The sequence below is a fragment of the Entamoeba invadens genome (genome assembly GCF_000330505.1).
Source record: "Entamoeba invadens IP1 unplaced genomic scaffold scaff_1105074724328, whole genome shotgun sequence".
NCBI classification, from domain to species: domain Eukaryota; phylum Evosea; order Mastigamoebida; family Endamoebidae; genus Entamoeba; species Entamoeba invadens.
The window spans coordinates 124,569-134,226 of record NW_004440100.1 but is presented as its reverse complement, the minus strand read 5'-3'; the positions used below and the strand labels follow the sequence as shown (position 1 = coordinate 134,226).

General features: G+C 29.5%; 4 protein-coding genes across 4 annotated transcripts; 3 read left to right on the top strand and 1 right to left on the bottom strand.

Annotated features, from left to right (window-relative positions):
* Nucleotides 1-97: 97 nt before the first annotated feature.
* On the bottom strand, nt 98-787 carry EIN_317000 (hypothetical protein; the record flags this gene model as incomplete). The annotated part of the gene is made up of 3 exons (XM_004253694.1): nt 98-541; nt 616-739; nt 780-787. 3 exons carry the CDS (start codon nt 785-787, stop codon nt 98-100), a joined length of 576 nt encoding a protein of 191 aa, XP_004253742.1.
* A 3,039-nt stretch (nt 788-3,826) lies between these two features.
* Nucleotides 3,827-5,452, top strand: EIN_316990 (heat shock 70 kDa protein, putative; the record flags this gene model as incomplete). Its single annotated transcript, XM_004253693.1, has 1 exon — nt 3,827-5,452. The coding sequence occupies one exon, from the start codon at nt 3,827-3,829 to the stop codon at nt 5,450-5,452; it is 1,626 nt and encodes a 541-aa protein (XP_004253741.1).
* A 124-nt stretch (nt 5,453-5,576) lies between these two features.
* On the top strand, nt 5,577-6,608 carry EIN_316980 (hypothetical protein; the record flags this gene model as incomplete). Its single annotated transcript, XM_004253692.1, has 1 exon — nt 5,577-6,608. The coding sequence occupies one exon, from the start codon at nt 5,577-5,579 to the stop codon at nt 6,606-6,608; it is 1,032 nt and encodes a 343-aa protein (XP_004253740.1).
* Nucleotides 6,609-8,713: 2,105 nt separating this feature from the next.
* EIN_316970 (hypothetical protein) lies at nt 8,714-9,574 on the top strand (the record flags this gene model as incomplete). The annotated part of the gene is made up of 1 exon (XM_004253691.1): nt 8,714-9,574. The coding sequence occupies one exon, from the start codon at nt 8,714-8,716 to the stop codon at nt 9,572-9,574; it is 861 nt and encodes a 286-aa protein (XP_004253739.1).
* Nucleotides 9,575-9,658: the final 84 nt, after the last annotated feature.

Here is a 9,658-nt window from a genome sequence, read left to right as displayed (position 1 = left end):
TATTTCGAAATCATTTTTGTTCCAAACGGAAAAAGCAAAAAATTCGACATAGAAAACAAAAAGCAAGCCCAAGTCAAATGAAACATAGTGGAGTGTTTTAAAGAAAAGCACACCCTCCTTTCTTTTCGCCCTTCTTCTTTCCCCCTTTTTCTTCCTTTGCAGGTTTGTCGGTGGCAAGGACAGCTTTGGCGATGTCTTCAAACATCTCGTTGATACCATCACCAGTCTTGGCGGATATCTGATACAGTTTTGTTGCGTTTGCACTTGTGACAGTACTGTTGACCTCGGCGTCGTCAGTCTTCTTTTCCAAGTCTGTTTTATTACCGACGATATATGACGCAAACGAAGGTCCCGATACAAATCTATTTGCAAGTCCAAGTTGGTTCTTTGTATTCTTTAATGTGTCTGGATTGCTGTAATCAAACACCGCAATGCCTGCGCGAGCACCTTGGAAATCAGAGGCAGTTGCTTCGACATCAAACGCAAGATCCACAATATCGAAGTGGACTTGTTGTTTATCGACTGTGATGTCCTTGTTCAACTGTATGTCAATAGAATTGTTATTATAAATTTATTATTAAACTTTGTTAGTTGAGCCGAAAGGAGAAAACAAACGAAAACACCTTTTTGGGGGTTTGCTGGCTTTTCGCCATCAGTGAAGGTACCTTCAATGAAACGGTGAAGAATAGCAGACTTTCCAACATCGGAATCGCCCATAACTACCAACTTGATTTTAATCCTAAGGGTTAATCATTGTTTGGAACGGCAAAAGTACAAACACAGCCATTTGATTTTATTTGATCTTGAAAAAACCCTTTTTCTGTGATTTTTCAAGAAAAACTGTTCTGAATTCAGAGGATAATTTGAAACTAAAAAACAATCCAAAAGATCCACGTTTGATTATTTGTCTTTCCCCATTTTTCATGTTAAAAACTGCTCAAGAAATAGCTAATGCAGCACACCCTAAGATTCCCGTATTCGGCCATTTTTATTACTTGTTTTGATTCGTAATTATTAATACTTTAATTATAGATTCTAAAATATAATATCTAATGGATACCCCAACAATTTCATCCATTTATTCACTCTATTAGTATTTATATCTATTTTTTATTATAACATAGCCAGTTCTTATTGAAAAGAAATTCGATTCTAAAAATAAAAGACTCAATGTCTTAAAATCCCGATAACCTGTGATGTTTTAAAGTGTTTAGAATTATATTTTTATTAAAAAAATAATTACCAACAATTTGAAGAAGCGCTCTGAAATATTCATCTATTTATGTTAATTGAATAAAAATATATCTATATTATAATTTAATTATTAATTAATCACTTAATTTAACAATTAATATTTTAAACCATATATTTTTATTATTATATTTTTAATTATTTTTATTATAAATAAATGAAATAATAATATAAGTGAAATTTAATAAAATTATTATATATAATAGTTAAAAGATTTTTATCATGATTAAATCATTTTGTGAAAAATCCAATTAACGTTTAGCTTTCACCAATTATTGAAATAAATTTAATTATTATATAATTAGAAATATAATACAATAATTAAGAGTGTTAACGTGATAGACCACTTTTATGTGGATGGCTTTGAAAATCTTACACATTTTTGTTGTAATTGATATAAAATTTGCCTAAGAGTTTACAAAAAAATGGGTTTTTTGGACCGAATTCATAAAAAACCGATTTTTTTGAAAGTTAAAACAGAAAAAACAAATTTTATTTTTAGTCAAAGTCATCTTTTACTTTTACCATTCAAACGAATTTGCCGCAAAAAAAAACAATTTTGTTAAAAATTTTAACACTAAAGTTTTTTATTAATTAACTTTAGTTTATTTAACTAATTGTATAAACTATATTTAATCAATAAAATTATTGAAATTGAAAAATTTGAAAAATAACAAATAATTTGTCATAAAATACTATGGCATAGTTTACTGTGGATAGGTTGAAAAAGTGTGGATGGTAAATATAGATAGACAATTGTTATTATTACATGTTAAATGTAGTGATTAGCATGACTTGTATTTTTGAGTGGTTTTTGTTGGTATTTGCCGTATAGCAATATGTTATAAATTTGAGCAATTTACTATTGTTATATAATTTAATTTTAAACTTTTGGTTAAAAAGCGGTATTTTGCCATTTAACTTTTTTAAAAGTTTTTATAGTAAAAATATAATACCATTCAACCATGTTTATAGAATTTGTTTTAAACTATTATTAGTTTGAATCCAAAATCAAAACTAATATTTTAATACAATTTATTAATTCTTGTAGTTTTGAGTATAATAGTATCATTATTAGTTTGTTTTTAATAAATATAATAATATAAAATAATAGTTAAAAGTTATTTCATTATAATAATGTATTTTGAAAATAATTTTTTGAAATATTTTTATATAAATTGTTTCATGATTTGTCATAAAATACTACGGCATAGTTTACTGTGGATAGGCTGAAAAGGTGTGGATGGTAAATATAGACAGACAATCTTCGTTTTTACATGTCAGATGTAATGAGTAACATACCTTGTTTTTTTAAGTGGTTTTTGTTGGTATTTGCCGTATGATTCTATTTTAATTAACTAGTATTGTTATGATTTTTTAATAACATAAATAATAACTTATTGTTACAATGTGGTAATTTGCCATTTAACTTTTTAAGGTTTTTATAGTAAAAATTACATTTTATTTAACTATGTTAATAGAAATTGTTTTGTGATTATTCTGTCATTTTTATGTTAATAAATAATGTACTATTGTAATATAATTGATTGTTATTGATTAATAGTTTAGTTTAGACATAAAACCTTTGTCTTTAACATTTTCAACAAAACCTGAATATTATTTAGAATGTAAAACCCGTCTTTATACGTATAATTTGCGCCAACTAAAAGAACTTTATTTAACACATTTCAATTCCCAAATATTATTATTAAAATAATAAACCAATGGAATGTTTATATATATTACAATACTATTAGTAAAAAGTGATAATAAATGCATTTTTGAGCCACGATTAACAATTAAATAATATCATTTAAAATTGATACTAAAATTAAATATTTTTTTTATGCAAAAAACGGGAATTTTCCCAAATTATAATCCCATAAATCACTTTTAAAATGTTTTTTCAATTAAAAAACGAAAAAAATAGCGTTACATGTATCAAATAAACGGGATAATACACGTAAATTTTGTTAGTTATTTTATTTGTTCATTTTGATCTATTCTTATTTTACCACTCCAAAAAAAGGCTGAAAATAGAGTTTTTTCTTACTATGAAATTATTGCAAATATTGGAAATACTCCTTATGGGGGTATTCATGTTTGTGTATCGTTTTTGTCCCATAAATGATTATAAATAACAATTATTAATTTTAAAAATAATAACATATGGTTTAAAACGGATATTTGAATTATTTCGACAAAAAAATAAGAGGCTATCCACACAAAATATTCCAATCCGCAGGGATTCACCATTTCCGTGTGGATACGCCCTATCAGGTTAACACTCTTTAATGGGACAAATATTAATCATTATCAATTAAATAATTCAAATAATATGATAACATTATTATAGTTGTTTTCTAACTATATTTAATATAGCTTTTTCAATAAATTTTTAAATTTTAATTATTAAAGTTATGAAAAAATTTTTAATCATTGAAATGATGTTTGCTAAGGTTCAATTATTTAAATTCAGTTGTATTTGCTTGGTTATGATTAATTAATATTATAAATAACAAAACACAATAAAAACAATAGAAAATAAGATAAAAATCAGAACATCGAATCATTAATGAGTAACTCGATGGACGACTATATTCAAGTTGGAATTGATATTGGAACAACTAAATGCTGCATTTGTGTTGTGGATCAAAACAGGAAACTAAGAGTTCTCGAAGTAGACATGACGAGACTTGATTACAAAGAACTTCTCCCATCTTACGTTGCATTTGTTCAAGATAAAGTTATTGTTGGTGAAGTTGTGAAGAAAATGACACAAACAAGCAATGTGTTGTATGACCCAAAGCGTCTTTTTGGTCTTGTCCTTGATTACATACCTAAAGATGAAAAGAAATCGTTTACGTTTGATATTGAACAGAAAGATAATCATATAGTGTATATGGTTGACATGGGGAATGAAAACATCGAGCTTGAGCCATTTCGCCCAGAAGAAGTAACTGCTTTTCTTGTTCAAAGACTTCTTGGGAAACTGGAGGAGATACCCGAGTACAGAAACAAGAAAAAGAAATATGTTGTGACACATCCCGCTTCATTTCAGGATACCCAAATGATTGCTACTGAAATGGTAATGCATCTTGTTGGCATCACAACATTTAAGTTTCTATCAGAACCAGTTGCAGCACTACTGAGCATGAAGACGAAGATGAGTGATATAAAAGTGGATGAGAATGTTGTAGTTATAGATGTTGGTGGTGGGACATTAGATGTCACAATATGTTCATTGAAAAATAGTGGGTACTATGAGTGTGAGGCATGTAATGGTGATTTTAGTGTCGGTGGAAATGCTGTTGACAGAGCAGTGAGTGAATTGATTATTGCTAAAACAGCGAATATAGAAGAATATTCCACGTACTTTTCAGAGCCAAAACGTGCACTTATTACTGAAAAATTAGCTTACCAAAAAAAGAAGGTTCGACTTCGGGCAGAGTCTGAGAGAGTAAAGATACTACTTTCGTCAAAGGAAGTTGTTGAAGTCAATCTCTCCTTTTTATTTGATTCAACTGTAGGATATGTGATGAAAATTAAAAGGGATGAAATGAATGAGAAATGTAGTGATTTATTTGAAAAATATCGTGCGTGCATTAGACAAACGCTTAATAAAGGTAATATTAATTCAAGAACTATTAAAAGAGTGATAATGACGGGTGGTGCATCTTATATGCAGGCATTGCAAAACCAAGCAAAATTGATATTCAAAGAAGCTACAATCACTGTTGTTGACACACCCGAGTTGGCTGTTGTGAAAGGTGCTTCAATGTTCCATCAGGGCGACATTCAAAATGTTTTCAATCATTCTAACGAAGACATTCGAGTTGAAATTGGATCGAAATGTGAAGTGATTGTTTCAAAAACAGACTTACTCCCAGCAGAAGGTACAAAAAAAGTTATGACTGTAGTGGACGGACAAAAGAAAGCCGTGTTCAAGATTTACAAAGGAGATAACTCCCAAGCCGATTTTAACACATTTGTCGGAGAATTTGTGTTTGACAAACTCCCACCTCAAAAAGCTGGAGATGTTATCTTTATTCTAACAGTTGGAGTTGACACTGTTGGTAATATCGAAGCAAAAGCACAAATGATAGGTGGAAGAACAGAAAGCACAATTGCAACTGTATCGTTTGAGAAGGATGAAGAAGATTTTACAAATACCAAAAGGCACTTTGATGCTTTTAAATAACACAAGCATCTATTATTATAGTTATTTTAATAATAAAAGCGTGATTTTTGCATAAATTATAAATAATTATATTTTATATTATAATATTTTACAATAACAATTACAAACTGGAAAGACTGAGAACATGAGCATTACATCAGTACAAATACTTGGGCAACTTGTGGTAATGAGTTCCGACAATGGTATAAGGATTATTAAATACACCAACCAATACTCATACCCAATTGCACACATCTTTTTCTCGATCAATCATGTTTCACAAGCACTTCTGTTTAATGGACACCTTCTCTATATTACCAATTTCACTGACCAATACAGCTCACCATTCAGACTCTGTTATTTTGACCCAATTCTCGACTTTGAAAAAGAAATTGAAATCAAACACGAGCTTAGACAATCTGTTGTAAAGTTATACAAAGTCCCCGATGTCAAATTGTACCAAATCCCAATTAATTCGAAAATAATTTCGATATCATGTTGTGCTAAATTAAATATGATTATGTTATTGAGTGAGGCAGGGATTCATTTTTTCGACGAAGATATGGACTGTATAAGGTATGTCAGTATAAATGCATTGTACATGTGCTCTCTCGACGGGGCTAAAATTGCTTTGGTCCAAAATACAAACGAAGGAAAGGTTGTATTCTTTGGCGATTTAAACAACTTTAAGAGCCTCGAAGACTCAAAACCAGCGACACGGAAAGTCATTTTGTTTATGTACGCGCCATTCATGGGAAATAAAGAAAAGCATCACACAACAAATTACTCCATCGTGATGTATAGGAATCAGACTCAAGTACTATACGTTCTAGCCGGAGATGAAATTATAACAAAATTCAGTGTGAATATCGGAAATCTTAATGACATTTTGTTTGCAAAATGCAGTGAAGGAAGAGATAATACCATTACTATGTTTATTGGTATGTCGAATTCCTTAACAAGAATTTTGATGAAACAAAATAGAAAATGTGATGTGAAGCAGTTCCCATTTAATCGTGTTAATTCAAAGTACGACTGTGAGTTTGTGAGTATCCCGGAACAGAATAAAGATTACTTTGTCGTATTTGGAGGGAGAACACAGAAAATATATTCCTACGCAAAGGATTCAGCAGAAATGAAACTCGAGTTTGAAACACAAATTGGACGACTTGAATGAGTTGTTTAGACATTGTATAAGTATTTTTATTATTAAATATGTTATTATCACTTAATAACCAGAGGTTTCCAAAATCCCAATCCTAATTACCCACATCCCCATTTTATAACCAAAATGTACTTTTTCTATTATAAATTCGTACATTATAATACCACATTATTGGCAATAATTATTTTGGAAACGTATGTTTATAGCAAAAGTATTTATATTATATTATAATAATAATTTATTATATAAAGTCAATTGAAAAAAAACAATAGTTATTTTAATTAATAATTCAATTGTTAAAAAAATTAAAACTGAATAGTTTTTTTTTATATTTTATTATTGGTGATTACATAGTTTTTACATTACAAAATTTATATTATTTTATTTTTATAATAAGTTATAACAAATATTAAATTTTGTTAATGACTGTTTTGAATGATTACAGTAGGAGGAAATATGGGGATGCTGGAAAAAGGAGGATGCTCGTAACTATTGGTTAATTTCAATTGAAAAACAATAAATTTACTATTAATTTTAATTTTAATTATTAATCAAAAAATTAATAAAATGAAAAAACTGAACAAATTTATTTTAATTATTTATTATTAATAATATTAAATAAATTTATATTTAGATTAGCATCCCCCTTTTTATCTTGACTGTAATAATAAACTAGTAAATTTATAGTTTGAAAATAATTTAACAATTTTCTTTTTATTTATTATTTTATAATTTTTATTATTTTTCCAATAATTTCATCTCCAAATTCCATTTTTCACAGTTAATTTACATTCACTACTATATTTATATAATTTATTTTGTATGTTTTTACTTTAAATGAATCATTTATAAATGAGTTTTATTTTCTTAAATAACAATTAACTGTTTATATATAAAATATTTATTAACGAAGGTATAATCTAAACAACAAATAATCAAAATAATTCCAACAGTCCCAGAAAAATTCCAAAAAATGAAATATCATAAAACATGAAATCTTTGTTACTTCAATCCAAAATTGCGTGAAGAAAAGTACACCCGATAATTACATTCAAAAATGTTCACCATTCAAAAAAATCCCCAACGCAAAAATAAAATATTTTTTATGGGTCATCATTACCACAGCCATATTGTAATTCTATCTGTTTTCTTTAAATTGTGGAAACCCTGTTCTTTGAATAAATTACAAACAAAAATAAAGAAAAGTTATTCAGATTTAAACTCCGGTTTTGTTACCCAAAAAAGTCCCGAAGACCGGGAACATCTGGTCTTAAAATCAAGGAATTGTGGTGAATAATTATAAAAAGAAGAGAAGATAAAAGATCTTTAGTTAGACCAAACAACTGTTGAAGAATAATAACATGGGAAAAGTCCCGCTGGTTAGTTCCTTTTTACCGAAAAATACAATTATTAATTTGTTTATGGTGTAATTTGGACAAATATAACAACGTATCTTGTTGTAAAACACTCAAAAAAATAATTAGTGCGTTTTTAAATTGCCGCAGTTTTTGAATTGAAAGAATATGTGCTTTTTTCATCGAAATCATGCGGCAGTTTCACGATATGTTACAGGTAACAATTTATGGTGCAAAACAATTTTTAAATTATTTACATAAAAAAATAATAACCAGCTTTTGCTTCAAACTGCGCATTTAGAAATGTAGTGTACCACATATAGTACATTCACGATAAATAAATACAATAAAATACAATAAAATCCTTTTGAACAAAAATACTGAAACACTTTTTAACGGTCTTCTTTTTTTGCCGCAACTGACCAAGGCAACTAACTGCCATTTTCGGTGGTTATTAGGGATAACCCCCGAGATTGTTTGTAAATTGCGTGCTTCATACTACGGAATTGGAAAAAAACCACCGAGACAAAATGCCGGTTGTAGCGTGCTGTTTTAACCCAAAAAAGTGTATCTTTTGATGAACTTGCCTTTTTTTATTTTGGGGAGGTTTCATAAATAGCGCACTTTTCCAATTTTGAACCCCCAAAAACGCATAGATTGTAAATACGGAAATAAAAAACCTCTTGTTTTTTGTGAATATTCATGGGTGTTTGACATTGTTTTGCAACCCAATAAAAAGAGGTTTAACTACTTTTTATTCCAATGGGAGGAACACACTCAGACATGATCCTGCGACGCTCATCGCCACGATGCGGTTCGATGACATCAAACCCCGAGTACTTTATTACTACACCACTCGAGTCAATTGTCGAAAGTAGATACATTATCCCCAAAATTTCAAAGCGGCATTCCACCAACTCGACTTCTAATGACACACAAGAAGATGGAACATCATCATCTTCAGATTCACCAAGAGAAGGCAAACGGTCGGTGTCTGAAACCAGAAAGGGGATGTCACCCTTCATAAAACTCACTCAAAGAAAAAGAAGAAACAAAGTGTCACTTGATGAATCTTTCTCGGCTAGTTTGAAAGTAGATGACTCACTAAAGGAGCAGAATATCTTATACAACAATCTCTTGCTGAAAACAGAAACAAGCAAAATGGAGATTCTCTTTGATTCTAATGTCGACGGCTTTGACGAGCGTGCACTTAAAAGCGCCATCTGTTGTAAAGACAAGCTGGTGTTTCTCTTCAAGTCCGGCAACGAGTCGTTTGGGTTTTACAACAGCGATATGGTTCCCGTAGCAAGTGGTGAAGAGACTCTGCAAGTTGACTCCAAAACCATGTTTCTTTTCTCCTTCAAAAATGACGGGAAAACACCCGAAATTTTTAACAAGAAGTCCAAGTCGATGAAAAGCTTTTCAGTCTTTTCTGGCTCGAACCCGATCATTCTTTCTTGCTTTTCTTCGTTCTGGATGGAGAAGAGTGGAATAGTTTCCTTCAATCCATGTGTAAAACAGATGTTTTTAATGAACAAAAAGGCGTTCAACCCATTTTTCGGGATGTCTTTGAATGAAAAATGGATTTGCAAACACTTCCTTGTATTTCGCTGTTTAAATTAATTATATGTATTTGTTATCATTGATTTTTCTTTGTTGTAATTTTCCTTCAATTTCTTTAGTCTTGAAATAACAAAGAAAAAGTTT